The sequence below is a fragment of the Myotis lucifugus genome, unplaced genomic scaffold (assembly GCF_000147115.1).
Source record: "Myotis lucifugus unplaced genomic scaffold, Myoluc2.0 scaffold_10, whole genome shotgun sequence".
Lineage (NCBI taxonomy): Eukaryota > Metazoa > Chordata > Mammalia > Chiroptera > Vespertilionidae > Myotis > Myotis lucifugus.
In genome coordinates this window covers 2,501,447-2,518,987 of record NW_005871058.1, presented here as the reverse complement: position 1 = coordinate 2,518,987, position 17,541 = coordinate 2,501,447, and the positions used below count along the sequence as shown (strand labels likewise).

Below are 17,541 nucleotides of genomic sequence, written 5' to 3'. Positions count from 1 at the left end.
TCGTTTCCAGACTCGTTCAGTTGCTGGCACAGTTCAGTTCCGTGCAGTTGCAGGATCTGTCTCTTTATGGCTCCTGGGTAAAGGTCATTCTCAGCTTCTAGCTGCCTGCCCTCCTGGCCCTCTTCATCCGCAAAGCCAGCAATGGCTGGTTGGGTTATTTTCACTCTTTGAATCTCTCTTACCTCCCCTCCTGCCTCATCTCCCCTGTCTCCAGCAGGAAGAAGTTCTTTGCCTTTAAAAGCTTCATGGGGTTAAATTGGGTCCACCTGAATAATCCAGATGCTTGCCCTATTTGGGGTCTGTAACCTTACTTCCATCTGCAAAGTCCCCTTTGCCACATCACATAACATAGTCATAGGTTCAGGGTATTGGGGTGCACACATTTATGGGGGTCCAGTCTGCCAACCAGAAAAGAACACAAACTGCTGACCACGTTGTTTCTGTTGTGAGGAGCATACAGCATGGACCCCAGTACATGCGATGGAGCCTGGACAGTACATGCTTGGCCCTCCTGCTTCTGCTCAGGCTGCACAGCGGAGGCCAGTCCACACCCCAACCCCCAGTTAGTGTCTCAGGGGCTTTAACCTTAAGGTATCTGTCCACCATCTTTCTTCCAAGATAAGTGTTTCAAAAGCCCATTTCCTCTGCTTCCTGTCACTTTCTCTCAAGTAGTTTTTAAGAACACAGCCATCTCCCTGGCAGCTTCCTCACAGCATTCCATGCACACCATCTTTTATAAACCTAACAGCCCTGAAGGTCATGATGATGATAACTGATGATAATGATGATCCCGCTCAAAAACCCTTGACAAATAAGGCTCAGAAAGGTGAGTGATTTGTGGAAGGTCACACAGCAGATTAGCAACAGAGCCAGGATTTAGACATGCCCATTATGGACTCTCCACCATGCCAAGCAACTTCACTCCCTTCCCTTTCACTTCCTTGTGCTCTTCCTCCTTTTTCAACTAATTAATCATTTTTATTGCCCTATTTTACTTTCTCCTCACCATCTTCGCATTTCATCTAAATTGTGATGCTACAAGCTGGTTGGTGAAAGCTGCCATTTTATTCCCATAGAGCATTTATGCCCAATTTTTCACAGCTTTATTTGTTTTTATCCATGCTGAGTACTGTACCCAGTTGGATTAAATTCATAGTCATCACATGCAGAGCCCAGATTCTGTGAGCATGTGAATTTTGCACAGTGTAATCTGATCAGCGCTGCAGACTGGAGATGTGTAGGAGGTAAAAACTCTATTATAAAAAACTTCTGAGCCAGTGTCCTCTATTTTAAAATTGAGGGAAAGTTTGTATATAACACTAGAGGCCCAGTGCATGAAATTTGTGCACTTGGGGGGGGGGGTGGTTATCTCAGCCCGGCCGGCGCCCTCTCGCAGTCCAAGAGCCCTCGGGGGATGTCCGACTGACGGCTTAGGCTCGCTCCCCACAGGACATCCTTAGTGCTGCCACAGAGACTTGAGAGGCTCTGGCCACTGCTGCTGCGCTCGCCAGCTGTGAGCCCGGCTCAGGGCTTCTGGCTGAGTGGCACTCCTGCTGTGGGAGCGCACTGACCACCAGGGGGCAGCTCCTGCATTGAGCATCTGCCCCCTGGTGGTCAGTGTGCATCATAGGGACCAGTTGTTCTGCCATTTGGTTGATTTGCATATTAGCCTTTTATTATATAGGACTTTATATAGGATATTAGTTTCAGGTGCACTACATTATCATTTGACATTTGTATACATTACAAAGCGATCAGCACTATAAGTCTAGTTACTATCCATCACCATATAATGCCCTCTTTCTTTAATGAGTTTTAAGGCAATCAGATGAAATGAACCTCAGGGCCATGGGGAAAGCTACCAGCTTAGCCTATGAAGTCTAATTTATAATTCCATTTAAGGACTAAATCATTGAACTTGGACAAGTGATAGATGCTGGTGAAGCACAATTAACTTTGAATTGAAAAGAAAAAAGACAGCAATGTAAAGAGGCATGCTGGCTGCTCCAATTCTTATTTTTGAAAAGAAAAAGAAGATAGTAATCATAGCCAGTGCTTATTGTGCACCAGACACTGTTCAAGAGACTTTATCATCACAGTCCTGTGAATTGAGACTCATTATCATGCCCATTTTACAGATAAGGAAATTGAGGCACAGCAAACTTAAATAACTTGCCCAAGGTCACACTGCTAATATTTACAGAGCCAGGACTTGAAACTAGGCACGCCAGCCCCATGGTCTCAGTCACTGTTACACTTCTTTTCTGGAGCTCATTATATCCCTATATTTTAAATATCTGTTAAGAGATAGTGAGGGGTTGGGGTCCAGGACGATGAAGGATGGAGGAGATTGGAACTTCTTCCCTTTGGGGGATTTTAGGCCTTTCTAATCTACTGTTGTTTTCTGACTACATGGCTTTGGGTAGAATCTTTACTTATGTGTGCGTATGTGGTGGGGGCAGGTCCCCTGTGGAGAGGAGGGGCCTAGAGAAGCTGAGAGGTTCTTTCCAGTGTGAACCTTCAGGGGTTCTGCAAAAGGACAGCCACCACCAAGCAGAATGATGGTCAGGTGAGGCTGGAACAAGGCTGAGAATAAGAGAGGTGGTTAAAAAAGACATTTGATATTATTTTTCATTTTGGAGTGGCTTGGTAATACTATAAAAATAATTTATTCAGCTGGAAGTTTCATGCAAACGATAGGTTGCCATGTAAATATTTTTAAAAATTGGGAAAAAGTAAAACATGCCCAAGATTCCATGTGTTTTCGGTGAATAGACTTAGAAGGCATTCAGATATTTTCCTCTCCAGGGGGATCTGTCCCTTCTGTAGCCCTTAAAGTGAAGATTTCTATTATCAGCTACTTTGATGAAGTGATCCCTAGAATCAGGAATCCACAATATGGATTCTGGTCCTGCTTTGTTCATTGGTTGAGTATTTTGGATTGAATAATCATGTCTCTCCACCCTGGATCTCTCTGATAACATATAACATTAATATCATACCTGTTGGGTCTACCTCACAGAGATGCTATTTGACATGTGCTCTTGGGGGAAAAGTTACCCCATGGTATGGATGCCTGAGGTAGCACTGCCGGGGCTGACCAGCAGACCCTGAGCGATGGATGAATGATTACTCTCACACAGTTTGCTGTGAAAGAGAGGGCTAAGGGACTGCCTGGCTAAAGGAACCAGACAGCCGTGATTGCCTGCCTCATTAGGCTTTTATTGTAACAGCAGTTTGAGTAGAATTTGTCTTTTAGATACAATACAATCAGTAGGATAAGTAGTCTTAGGAGGGCACACGTGTGCAGTGTCCTTTAAGCAAGGACACCTAAAGATTAAGCATAAGGATTCCAGTAAACACCCAACGATCTGTGAAAAGGTCAAGGAATAATTAGGGGTGCCGCCTTTGGCACTCCCCTAAGTCAGAATTCCAATAAACAGGGTGGGCCACCTTCAGCACACTTCCGTTTTCTCAAAATGTCCTCCTTACAAACTTTCCAACCAAGTCTCCTGTGCTCCCCAACATAGCACCAACATTTTAAAGTTTGCTGTGGTTTCTGCTCCTGCCAGTGGGTGCTGTGAGTGAACATCTGGTCACTTGGAAGCCAGATGTTCTCACCAGCAGAAGTCAGAGGGGATGGGAGGCAGCCAGGGGAAAAACCAGTGCTTGAAAACCACCTTTAGGACACTTTTGTTCTCCTTGTCTCGACATCGTGTGTGCTATGCCCAAAATGACACTTGTGTGTTGAGATGCCCCAGCAGTGTGAGAACCATGGGGTCAATTTAAAAAGAAAAAAGTGAAAACTAAAGAGCCTACTGTCTGCTGAGAGGGTTTGGAGATGGTGTGAGAGACAGGAGGCAAGTCATGACACCAGGCTCTCTGCATAGTCCAACCACTGGGATGTGCTGTCAGCACTCCTGCCCAAAGTCACCTACAGCTGGAGCTCTTCCCTAACTAAGGGAAGAGGAAGAAATTGGCCAAGCACAGAATGAGTTTATAGAACCTGCAGAATATAAGAAGTTAAGGCCCCTGCTGCTTTGCTTAAGGGACTATCACCTTCCTTTCCAAAGCCTTCTAGTCTGGTTGGGACTCCTTGGTCATTGATTGGCGTCACGCATGGCAGTGATCTCGTAGACAGTAACATTGAGGCCCCTTGGTGACATAGAAAGAGCACAGGCATTGTGGCTCCCTTCTTTCCATCTGTGAAATGGGGGAGTGGGTTCCCTGAGTGCAGTGAGAGTGCCTGGAGTGTGCGGTGTCACAGTCGTGGCTCTGTGTAACGCTGACATTCTGTACCCTTTGGTCTTGCCTTTCATGTACCACAGGATCGATAAGCAAATAAGCAGGTTTCGGAGGTGGTTACCTAGGAAGCCAATGAGGCTGGACAAGGATACACTGCCAGACCTGGAGGAGAATGACTGCTACACTGCCCCTTTCAGCCAGCAAAGGATCCATCAGTGAGTGTTTCCTGGGAAAGCCCTTGACTTTCAAAGGATGGGCCATTGCGGGAGAGCCTCCTCCTGCATGCCTTGCATTCCTGGGCACGTGCAAGGAACAGCATGATGCCTTTCTCCCCTGAGAGTCCCGTGAGTGTTCATATCCCTTTTATTTTAGTCAGGGTAAGCAAGGTACTCCAATAAGCAATCCCCATATCTCAGCGGCTTAACACAATTGAACACACGTTCGTATGTGTGTTGGGTGAAGGACCTTCTGCATGGTGATGCAGAGACCCAGGCTCCTTCCACCTTGTGGCTCTGCCAATCCCCAGTGCAGAGCCCCCTGCAGGCTCATCTGCAGCCAGCTGGTGGACAAGGAAGCTGGTCTACATTTTTCCCTGTTGAAAAAGGGGTTGTTGGTTTGATTGTTTTCAATCTTAGTTTACTTCTCAGTTCCCCTTTCTTCAGCAACTGAGTTGCCCCAGGAAAAGCCACATTGCCTTGCAGCTGGTTTCCTGGCTCATCTATCAGACAGTCTCTGAACAATCAATTGTCACTTTTGACACACAGGTGGTGGGAGGAGAAGTTGGCTAAGTAATTGAGCCTTTGAGGACTTGCAAAAGTCCTGAAGCTTTGACTGAAGCTTCTGAGGTGACAAGAAATCATGGCCAGATGGCAGGGTTGGCGATAGGAGAGAAGAGCAAGCCAAAGACGGTAAACAACTAGGCAAAAACAGCCTTTTAAAAGGGGGGGGGATAAATCAGGTCAGCCCAACCTCTCTCTCAGCCAGACTTTAGGAATTCCTGGCTCTCCCTTCCCCAGCCATAGAGACAGCCTCTGTAAAAATGACTTACCTGCGAGGAGGGAAGGGATGACAGATTTAAAAAAAAATAGGTTGCTGACTTTGAGAAAAAAACAAACCAAATGGCAGTTGTCAAGTTACAGGGAGTGCGAGGTGAGGGCATGCTTTAGCAACAGAAAATCAATGAAATCTGTGGGCTTCTAGAGCACAAAGGAGAGAAGAACAATCAAAAATGGCTCTTCTGCATCAAAATATATAATGCATAATGCAAAGGAAGCAACTCAGGAAGCCTCTGAAATAACCGAACTCTAGATCCAAACAGGTCAGACTGACGCCAACCCAACCACATATGTGAACATTGAAGAAGACATGAAACTCACAGCCCGGCCTCAAAATTCTAGTTCAATCTTCCCGTGGGAAATAAGAACTGAGAGGGACTTTCTGTTAACTCAGAGTTCAGGACCTATGGGTGTTTTCTTAGAGAAAAAGACAAATGAAAGCTGGCATGTTCCTGCTCTTGCTTTAAACCCTCATTGTGCCTATGTTGTTCATCTTGAAGCTTCTTACACAAGTGGTTATTTGGTTTTAAATTCTTCTGGAGTAGAGTCTGATTCACATTCAGATTTTTCCTTTGCTTCAGCCCTGCCTGAGAGAGTGCCTAGCGCAGTGCAGGGTAGATGGATGGATGAATGGATGGGTAGGTGGGAAGATGAATGGAGGGCTCAATGAATTATATGGTGTGTACTAGGGGATTCGTTTTACTTCAAAGACATATAGGTAAATGGAAGAAGAATGGGATGGATGGGTAGTTGAATAGATGGATGGAGAAATTAATGAAGTATATGGTGTGTGTACTGGGGTTATGCTTTGCTTAAAAGGTATAAAGGTAAATGGAAGAGGAACTGGATGGATGGATAGGTGGATAGATAGATGAAATACATGGTGTGCACCTAGGGTTTTATTATTACTTCAAAGACATATAGGTAAATGAAGAGGAAAGTTTCCCACTATTCATCTTTATGCTGATTCTGTTTTCTGATGTTCTTTCTTTATCTTTTTAAATATTTTTATTGATTTCCAAGAGGGATAGAAACATTAATGATGAGAGAATCATTGATCAGCTGCCTCTTACACTGGGGACTGAACCTGCAACCCGGGCATGTGCCCTGTCTGGGAATCGAACTGTGACTTCCTGGTTCATAGGTCAACACTCAACCACTGAGCCACTTTGTTCTTGCTTTAGAACAACATTTCTCAGCAGAGTTCTCAAAGTCAGAAGCACCTGGGCTCCCAGCAGGACCTCTAGGTATTAGAACCAGGAATCAGGTCTTTATAAATGTTTTAAAATATGTGCTAAATGGCCCAGAAGGTGTGTCTCCATGGTTGAGCGTTGAGATATGAATCAGGAGGTCACAGCTGGATTTCCGGTCAGGGTACATGCCTGGGTTGCAGGCTCAATCCCCAGTAGGGGGCATGCAGGAGGCAGCTGACTAGTGATTCTCTCTCATCATTGATGTTTCTCTCTCTCACACAGTTCATTAAAAAAATGTGATAAATGAAGATGATAGCCTGTGGGATAGCGGTATTCAGCCATCTCTCTCACATATATGAGAAGCATTTTTTTGACATGTTTGAGTATTCATTCACTGAAAAATGGTTTCATTCAATAGTCAATAGTTTGCTGATTACTTCTTGTCAGGCACTGTTTGGGTACAGAGGATATAAATAGTACATAGTCTTGATCCCAGCATAGTAAAGACAGAAGACCATCTATAATAATAAAAGTGTATATGCTAATTAGACCAGATGACCTTCTGGACGAAGCAGGGGCTGCGAGGGAATCCTGGGTCCCGGATGCCAGAGGGAAGCCAGTGCTGGCAGCCGCGGGAAGGAAGGCCTACTCTTGCACAGATTTCGTGCATCAGGCCTCTAGTTTTAAATAATTATAAACAGTATAATGGTGTGACTTAAAAGACAGGGTGTTCCAGTCTTCAGATTTGTTGGGAGGTTAGTAAGAGATGAGAGTTGGTCACAAGAAGAAAATTTTTGTGATGGGTCTTGAAATGTAACACTTGTCCAGGAATTTAAGGGGGGGAAACACATCTCGAAAAGAGAGAATCATGTATGTATCAAAGAACAAAGGTGTGTGCAGCAGGAGTGTTTGAAGAACTACGATAGTCTTCTGTGAATGGGAATAGGGTGTGAGAACACTTGGTGTTACTGTTTGAAAAAATAGAGTGATCCGTAGAAGATGAACTTTCCAGGCAGAAGAACTAAGGAAAAAGCAGAGGGACAGCTGGAACGAAGCAAACCTAAGAACCAGACCTTAGTAGGACCAAGAGAATAACGTAGGCAGTTGGGAGATGAAAAATTCAACAAGGTCTTGAATGTTACGGGCAGTGGAGATTTCTTTCTGTTTGAAAATTGTCGTGCCACACAGACAACATCCCTTTTCTTTTATCCTCACTTGAGGATATGTTTCTATTGATTTTAGAGAGAGAGGAAAGGAGGGGGGAGAGAGAGAGAGAGAGAGAGAGAGAGAGAGAGAGAGAGAGAGAGATATGTGACAGGGAAACATCGAGTGGTTGCCTCCCATACTCTGTACACGCCCTGGCGGTGCATAGGACGATGCTCCAACCAACTGAGCCACACTGGCCAGGGCACAACATCCCTTTCATGAGTGTGTGTATGTAAGATTCCAAGAAAACTGGCTGTCAAATTGGAAACAATTGTTTGGTGCGGTCAGAAAAACGTGCCTAAGGATACTTTGAGAGTGATGTTAACGGCTTTAAAGTAATCCGAAGTAGGTGGTTAATGAGCTTTGAGGGTTATAAGATGATCTGCTGGTTTTCCAAATGCAATTCAAGATCCCTTGAGACTTCTTGGTTCTGCGGAATGTTTGATATTGTATTTGTCTAGGAATAAAAGAGAATAATCGGTGTGAGTGTCTATACATGAATGTAGTAGAAAAAGAGACAAAAGAGAATTGAAAGTTTAATAAAGAGTGATCAAAGTGGGAAAGAGCCTTGAAAATACTTTGCTCTCAGAATAAAACCCAGACTCCTGTTAGCTCACTAGCTCCTGCTTTCATCCCCCAGTTGTGTGCTTTGGGTGCACTGAACTGCTTTGATCTCCTTAGCTCATGAGTCTGAGTCCTTTTGTCTCCTGTCTGCACATGCCCTTCCCTCTGCCTGGAATAGCCTTTTCTCCTAGACTCCCTTCTCTCAGAGTTGATCAGAGACATTTCCTTCAGAAATCCATCCAAGTGTTCTACCCCCAGCTCTGGCTGCAGTGTACTCTTCTATGTCTTGGTAATATTTCCCCCCGTCATAGCTCTTCATTAATAGTACCATCAAGTTTAATTGCTTTCTCCTAGACTGTAAGTTCCTTGAAAGACTGTGTCTGTATCATCACCTTTGAATCCCAGCACTGGTGCTTAACAATGATAGTTAAATGAGAAAGTAAATGAATAGATAAAAATTAAAATGGGAGAACCATATGAGTAAAGAATAAAGGTGATGTGAAGTTAGCTCACTGCACACTCACCTCAAACCAAATTCAAGACATTTTCTCCTCAAATGCAGTCCACATTCTTTGTCCTCTATCCAGTAAATAGCACTAATATTTGTTCAGGTGCTGAAACCGAGTCTGGAAGCTAGTCTAATACATCCCTCACCTCCGCTTCCCACATCTTATTTATCTCCCAGGGCTGATGATTTTATACCCAAAGCGAAGCATGTTTTTCATCTAGTAGCTTCTCTCTATCTTTACCACCATTTTCTCACTTGTAAAACCTATAAACAATGGAACAGGTCTCACTGGCTCTATCCTTCCCCACCTCCAATCCATTCTCGCAAGTACATACAGAGTGATGTTTTCAAAATGCACCTTTATTCATGTCACTTCACCCAGTTTAAAAACCTTAGAATAAATAGAAAAACTATTGAGATGACCTATAAGGTCTTTGGAAGGCTTGCCAGCCTTTCTCAGCGATTCCTTTCTGCTAACTGCTAACTCCTTCCAGCTTGATCTGCCTTCTCCACTGTCCACCTCTCATTTCTTATGATCCAGACAGAAGACAGATACAATCAATCAATCAATCTCTCTCTCTCTCTCTCTCTCTCTCTCTGTTCTTTGGACACTCTCTGCATTAGGGCATTTGCACATGCTGGAATTTTTGTCTCATTCTCCCCCTTTACTTTTATTCATCCTTAAAAATTCAACTCCAAAGACTCTTCCCAGGAAGCCCTCTCCCATCTTTCCAAAGACAATGTCTCCTTGCTTAATGCCGTTTAGCTGCATGTTTCTTACATTACATTTTTCACATTTGAAATTTTATAATTATTTGGGTATTCTCTGATGAATGCCCAACTATCCAACTAAACTTTAAACTCCATGGAGGCATATCCATGTCTGTTTTTGCTCATAATTATAACTTCAGTAGCTAATGTAATGCCTATCATACAATAGATGCTCAATGCTTGTCTGCTAAATGGATGAAGTAAGGATAAAAGTAAAATGATATCATGGAATAATATGATCATAAACCTTTATGCTTTGAATTACATTGCACACAAAAAATTAAATTTGAGAATTAACTTAAAAACAAATAGCTTATCATTCTATTTGAACATATATCCATGTTTCAGAAGCAATGAAAGCAAACCTTCATGTACATCTCTCTACAAGTCAGTATAGGATATCATATAAAATGGGAAAACTCTTACTAGGTTCCAGACATTATTTTAAGTACTTTAATCTTCACAACAACCATATGAGAGAGGAGATATTATCATCACCATTTTACAGATGAGGAGACTGAAGCACAAAGAGGTTAAGGAACCTGCAGTAGGTCGCACAGCTAGGATAGTCAACCTGCCTGAACAACCCCCAGATATCAGTGTTTTCACACTTTAGAAGTTCATTGTGGTTCACATCATTGTCTAGTGTGGGTCACTGCGGGGAAAGAGGTGCAATATCTCTGCTCCATGCAGTTGTTCAAGGCACCAGGCTACTTCTATCTTGCAACTCTGCCTTCCCTAGATCCCTTGCATCTGGTTGACAGACAGGGGAGAAGAGGTCTGAGTGATCTTGTGGGATGTTTTTATGGGCCAGGCTTAGAAGTGGTGTACCGCACTTTCTCCCACATTTCATGGTCTAGACCTCACTCATGTAGTTACTCCTAACTTGAGAGATGTTAGGATAACTAGTCTACCTGTGTGCCCAGGAGGAAAAGGGAATCAGTGTTGCTGAATGACTAGGCAATCTGTCTCGGTGATGGAGAAGGAATTCAAATTCAGACAGGGAGCCTTACAATCCTGTACTCTTAAATATATATATATATGTTTTTATTATTTTTTTATTGCTTAAAGTATTACAAAGAAGTATTACATATATCTCCTTTTTCCCCCCTGTTTTTATTGATTTTTACAGAGAAAGGAAGGGAGAGGGATAGAGTGATAGAAAAAGTGATGAGGGAAGAGCATCATTGATCGGCTGCCTCCTGAATGCACCCTGACTGGGAATCAAACCAGTGACCTCTTGGTTCCTGGGTCAACGCCCAACCACTTAGCCACACCAGCTGGGCACAATCCTATCCTCTTAAGCATTATGCTCTCACTGAGGATTTTTCAACCTTGGTGCTATTGACATTTTGGGCTGAATAACTCTGTGTGGGAGCCGTCACATCATTGTAGGATGGTTAGTAGCATCCCTGGCCTCTGTCTATTAGATGTTACTAGCAGTTCCCTCCCCACTTAGTTGTAAAAATAAAAAATCTCCAGACATTGCCCAGTGTCCGCTGGTGGGAGGGGGCAAAAAATTACACCCCTGTGCCCCTTGATAACTGCTGCTCTGCTGTCTTTTGTCAGGTGACACCCTTTTGGCAGGACCACCCACTGTCTGAGACAAAATAGATTTTAGTCAAATCTGATGACTATGACAGACAAGTCCATTTAAAAATTAATTTATTCCTCTTCACCTCCTTGCCTGTGAATGTCGGCCTGTATCACCCACTGCCATTCATTCTTAAAATGGCAATAGCAGTAATGCCCTTGCGACAATTACTTTCTACGGTCAGTACTCATAATAAAGGTTTTCTGCTGGTAGAGAAAAGGAAGTGTGGGAACGAGGCATGTCGCTTTTTATAATAGCTATGCAGAGTATTCTTGCAAGAAATAGATTAATTCTGAATTGCCTTTCAGAAGAATGTTTGTGTTAGATACAGACACAAAAATATTCCTTTCTGTATTTTTTTTGTTTCTATTATTACCATTATTTTATTGTTATGAAAATCTGTAAAAGTGAGATAAAATTAAATACGGGCCACTTCCTAATAGAGGAATCTAAAATTTGTGTTTGCTGTGAATGCATATGTTTAAATGGGCATTCATTCATTCATATGTTCCAGGCCCATTGTTGTTCTGGGTGCCTGGGAATCCACAGTAAACGACAAGGCAAGGATGCCTGCCTCCCGGAGCTGACATTTCAGCTGGGGTAACTGGCAGTGAGTTATGAATCAATGGTTCTCAATCAGGGGATGATTGGGCAATGCCTGGAAATGTTTTTGTTTGTCCCAGCGTGGGCTGAAGCCTGCTACTGGTGTCCAGAGGGTGGAGGACAAAGATGCTACTAACCACCCCTCCCCCAACAAAGAATTGTCCATCTCTGAATGTCAGTAGTGCTGAGGTAAACATTTTTTTAAAAAGCCAACTGGAAAGCATGTTAAAAGGTGATGAATGATATGGAAAAAGAGACAAGAGGAGTAGGGGGAGGGGAATGGAGAATATTGGTGCTAAGGTGAGGGTGCCGACTGCATTCTTTAAAAACTGTTTCTGTTCTTCAAGTTAGGCCTCAAACAGGAGGTGTGAGTGGAGAAAGGCTAGAAAGAGGTAAGAGAGGGAGGGAGAGAGCCCCAGGGAGAGGAACAGCCAGAGCAAGGCGCTAATCTGCAAGCACCGTGGGATATGTTTGGAGGGAGAGTAAGACCCTTGTGGCTGGAGCAGAAAAGACAAGGAGACAAGATGGGAAATAGGGGGCAGGCCAATTATGTCCAGTCCTGTGGGCCATTGTAAAGACTTTGGCTTTTACAGGGGTGTGATATGGGTCTAGCTGAAGTTTTTTTCGACTTTTGTTTTATTAAATGTACTGGGGTGACATTGATGAATAAGATTATATAGTTTTCAAGTGTATGGTCCTATGATACATCATCTGTATATTATTACATTGTGTGCCCACCACACAAAGTCAAATCTTCTGTCACCCTATATTTGACCCCCTTTACCCTTGACTGGCCCCCAAACCCCTCTTCTGTGTGATAAACACCATACTATTATTTTGTTTGTTGTTTTTCTTCTTTGTACATTTGTTGCTTTCATGGATGGTTCTTGAGAATATCATGCTAAGTGAAATACATCAGACAGAAAAAGATAAGACCCATATGATTTCACTCATCTGTGGGATGTATATAAAACTCACTGAACTTTTGAAAAGTACTATTCTGACTGCTGTGTTAAGAACAGATTGTATAGAGTAAGGGTAGAATCAGGGACCAGTTAGGAGGCAACTGCCATATTTCAGGTAAGGGATAATATGTTTATACATGCAGTTTGGTTTCCAGCTTTTCAAAGTCTATAATGAAGATATATACCACACATAACTCAGCATAACTCCCATATAACACCTTGCAAAGCTTGGTTGTCACAAAATATTATAATGTGGGTCCTGTGCATACAGGAAATGGACATTATAAAAGACTCCTTCCAATGAAATTTGCTCACATGACTTGCTCCCCCTTCTAGACTGAGCCACCGAGGACAGGAACTGTGTGTTGACATCGAGTGGCACCTGGAGAATGACTAAGATCTAACTATGTGGCAGAGTTGGCTTTATGGCCACTGCTGGAGGATAGAGCCTCTTCTGCATCCTAAACACAGAACATTCTGATGAAAATTCTAAACATGGAGTCAACTAGTCAGTCAATTGTGGTCTCCATGTTCAAATGGACTTTATCCCTGACTTGGTGATTTATTTTTGGTCTCAGTAGACCACCTTCCCTATCCATAGTTTTATACCCATTAAATTCTATCAGGAATGATGCTTGACCCTTAGATCTTTAACTCATGCATCATATTTTAATTCATGTGTCATGTGCATCGATGGGCAGCATACAAAGACCACTTGACCTGAAATTTGCTTACATTCCCTTCTCCTCCCTTCCGGGATGTAAGCTGGGGAAACATTTTTTAAAGTCTAGGGAATAACAAAACAGTACAGCTCATAGTGCTCAAGAAAGCACTAACCATGGAAATCTTGGTGCTGGGCCAGTGAGGGCTGGTAGGGATGGGAGAAAGTTCCTGAAGGGCTAGTGGGTAGGAGATTCTCTGTAACCTTCCTTTGATTGCCTTCTTCTCATTTAACCTTCCTCTCAACCGAACAAGCCAGCAGACCATGGCAGCAAGGTGTAAAAACAGTGATTGGTCAAATGGTGGTTTTCAAGCAGTGGTAGCAACAGTTGCAGTGATAAAAGCAATAGTGGCCATTATTTATAAACTAGAGGCCCGGTGCACGAAATTCGTGCACGAGTAGGGTCCCTAGACCTGACCGGCAATCAGGGCCTTCCTCCCCCCACCCAAGGCTGCCAGCTGCCAGCCAGGGCCTTCCTTCATTCTGCGCCACCCCCTGGTGGTCAGCACATGTCATAGCAAGAGATCAAACTCTTCGTTGGTCAAATTCACAAGGGGACAATTTGCATATTAGCCTTTTATTATATAGGATAAGTCTGTATTGCAGAGTTAAACCATACACCCATTACAACTCTGAGGGTCTGGATAATAAGATAAAGGTCAGAGAGACAGAATGTCTTGCTCAAGATCACTCCAGTCAATGTCTGATGAGTGAACAGGAGAGAAGTGTGTTTTCTTCACAATGCTGCCACCTCATGTATGTGCCACATGAACAGAGCCAGAATACAGTTTTTCAGCCACATTACACTAGTGTGAGCCTGTGGATACAAAGATATATGGTTGCCTTTGGAGTTTATTGTTAAAGCATTTCAGGTGGGTTAGAGACAAAGAGAATAACATGCTAAAATAGAAAAGAAATATTCTGAACCAAGGTGAATATCATTTAGAGTAGGCATTCAAGTTCAGGAGAAAATGGACCCAGATTGGCAGGCTTCAATGGTCTATATAACCGTAATTTGGTTGATAACTGAGCCAACAAATTGGGTGGTAAGCCTAGCGGGCAGGGCAGAGGGAGAAACACAGTAAGTCACATGATTCTGACTGTCAGAGAGAAAGAACATCAACCCCTAGTGAAGCAGTGCTTCCTAGCCTTTGGAAGAAATGGAATTCTTGCATGGATAAGGGACCTCTAAATGAAGTAGTGACAGTACACTCAGCAACCTTGTTAGAGCAAATGCCTTGCAGGGCTTGTCTGGGAGCTGTTTCCAGTGAGTCCCTCAGCATGGTTCTGGAGAATTAATTTATTGCTCATGCTCACAAACTTCTTCACGAGATTAGGCATGTCTTCAGCAAAATATTGCAGTAAATCCTAAACTAATCAAAGTGTAAATCTTGGTTGTTTGAGCTATATTCCACAAAAATTAAAGTTGAGAACTGATTAAAAAGCAAACAGCCTCACATTCCACGTGCATATATTTTGTGCTTGAGAAGCAATAAAGCAAACCTGTGGGTATGCATTTTTATTAAGTCAGTATGTGATGCGGTTCGGTCGTTGTATTTGGTATCCACAGAACTGGGCCTGCAGGCTGCTTACCAGCCACGCCTGTATGGGCACCTAAAGATCTGACCCTGCAGAAAGCTCTCCTGCATGAGCCAGCTACCTGAGGTTGTCAGTGTCGGGGTCATTGTATTGAAGCATTGTAGTTCCAGAAGGCCCCTCTCGAAGCTCAAACAACCTCAGAGAAGACGATATAATACAACAGTAGGGAGTTTATCGAAGGAATAATGATAGCTCATTTGTATCGTACTTGCTAGTTTGCAAATACTTCACAAAACTCATTTAGCCCTGTGAATAAGGTATAGTCCTTATCCTCAGTTCTGTAGAGGAGGAAACTGAGGCACAGAGAGGTTAAGCAACTTGCCCAAGGTCACACCATTGGCAAATGGTCAGGCTTGGATTCTAAGGCCAGGCCTTCTACCTCCAGTCTTAGCCTCTTGATGTTACTATTTCTACAGCTGCTGTATCAAATGACCAGGAATTTTGTGGCTTAAGACAACACAAATGAATTATGTTCTGTAGGTTAGAATTCTGATGTGGGTCCCTCTGGGCTAAAATCAAGGTGTGGTAGAGCTGCATTCTTTTCAGAGGCCCTGGAGAAGAATCTGTCTGTTTGCTAGTGCCAACTTCTAGAGGCTGGCACATCCCTTCCTGCATCTTCAAAGCCAGCAATGGCAGTGAGTCCTTGTCCCATCAGCTCACTTCACTCTGACTTGCTTCTGTCATCACATCTCCTTCTCTGACTCTTCTGCTTTCCTCTCCCACCTTTAAGGACACTTTTGGTCGCATTGGATTCACCTGGATAGTCCAAGACAGTCCCCCTATTTCAGCGGTTCTCAACCTGTGGGTCGCGACCATCGGGAAACACATAGAGCATATCAGATATTTACATTACGATTCATAACAGTAGCAAAATTACAGTTATGAAATAGCAACAAAAATAATTTTATGGTTGGGGGTCACCACCACATGAGGAACTGTATTAAAGGGTCGAGGCATTGGGAAGGTTGAGAACCACTGCCCTATTTAAAGCCAGCTAATTAACAGCCTTAATTCCATCTGCAACATCACTTCCCCTTTGCCATGGAACTTAACACAGTCACAGGGATTAGGATGGGGACTTTTCTGGGGGAGTGTTCGTCTCCCTAGTACAGCTATTTAAATATGCCAATCTGGAAAGTTCCAAGGGACATAGGACATGGGGGGGAAAGAAAGCAGGAGGGAATGGAGGGTGGCGACAGTAGGATTTGGAGACATTAAATGAAATGACGTGTAAAATCCTTAGTCTAGTACCTGGCCAATAGAAAGCACTTAATAAATAGTTACAACAATTCTTATTACTGCTGCTGATAGTACTATTACTACCACTACTGTGAGAATCCTTGGGGAAAATCTCTGAAAATTTGCTTTCAGTGTAAAAAGGGGATGTTTGAGGTGACAAAGACTGATATTTGTAAAGGTAAATATCTGACCTGAACTGGAATAGCATTATTTTTAAACAAAATTCTACTCAGTGTTCTGGATATGTTATGAACTGAATGTTTGTGTCCCTCCTCCCACAAATTCATATGTTGAAATCTAATCACCCATGTAATGGTATTAAAAGGTGAGGCTTTTGTGAGGGGATTGAGGGATGAGGGTGGAGCCCTCGTGTAGAGGATTAGTGCCCTTAAAGAAGAGACCAGAGAGCTAGCTTGCACCCTCTCCTTCCACCATGTGAGGATACAGTCATAAGTCTGTAACAGGGAAGAGGGAGGGCCTGCACCAGAACTTGACCTTGCTAGTACCCTGATCTCAGATATCACCCTCCTGGGAATAAATTTCTGTTGTTCATAAGCCACCCGATCTATGGTAATTTGTTAAAGCAGCTCAAACCAAACCAGGATTGCCATTTCACATTTATCAATACACATGTATATTTGTTTTCTAACCCTGTCAGCATAGATAGTTGAAGATACTGATCCTTCTAGCTATCTGCCTTTTACTGTATTTTATTTTCAGTTTGGACTTCTTTGGGGGAGGGGAGTTGTTTTCATTGATCTGAAATCTTTAGAGAGTTCTTTAGGCAGAGAGAGACTGAGATTGATTTAGGTAGGATTAATGTTCTGTCAGTGCCGGTGACATGCAGCAGCCTCAGAACACTCGTTTTATTGCAGTCACTTATCTGGCATTAGGATGCTCGATATTCAGGTTGTTTGTATCGATCTATAGAGTCGGGGGAAACACAGCTCTCTCCTGGAAAGTTTTCATCTGAGATGAAAATGAAACAAGCTACGCAGCCTGCGATTTGTGCTTCTGCAAATGATGTAGCTTCTTTTAAGTAGGAATTTAATGTGTTGATCAACTATGTTATTGGTAAGGCTTCTAGTCAAGAGTAGGCTTTTATTAGTTTAAATTTGCAGGAGTCAAAAGTTATACACAGATTTTAAACTGGGCGGTGTGGGAGGGGTGGTTAGTGTCCCAACCTCCATATTGTTCAAAGGTCAGCTTTACTTGGCAGAACTAAGACTCTAGCCCAGGTTTATTTTATCTTAAACCAACAAACTCGATGTTAGTATA

The 17,541-nt window shown here is 43.1% G+C and overlaps 1 protein-coding gene across 1 annotated transcript in view; it reads left to right on the top strand.

The window, feature by feature from the left end:
- Positions 1-17,541, top strand: part of ANO4 (anoctamin 4) — a 293,207-nt gene that overhangs the window by 204,248 nt on the left and 71,418 nt on the right. The window contains exon 10 of the mRNA XM_023749873.1: positions 4,329-4,460. Within this exon, the coding sequence (XP_023605641.1) occupies positions 4,329-4,460 (132 nt within the window). The remainder of the gene's footprint in view (positions 1-4,328; positions 4,461-17,541) is intronic.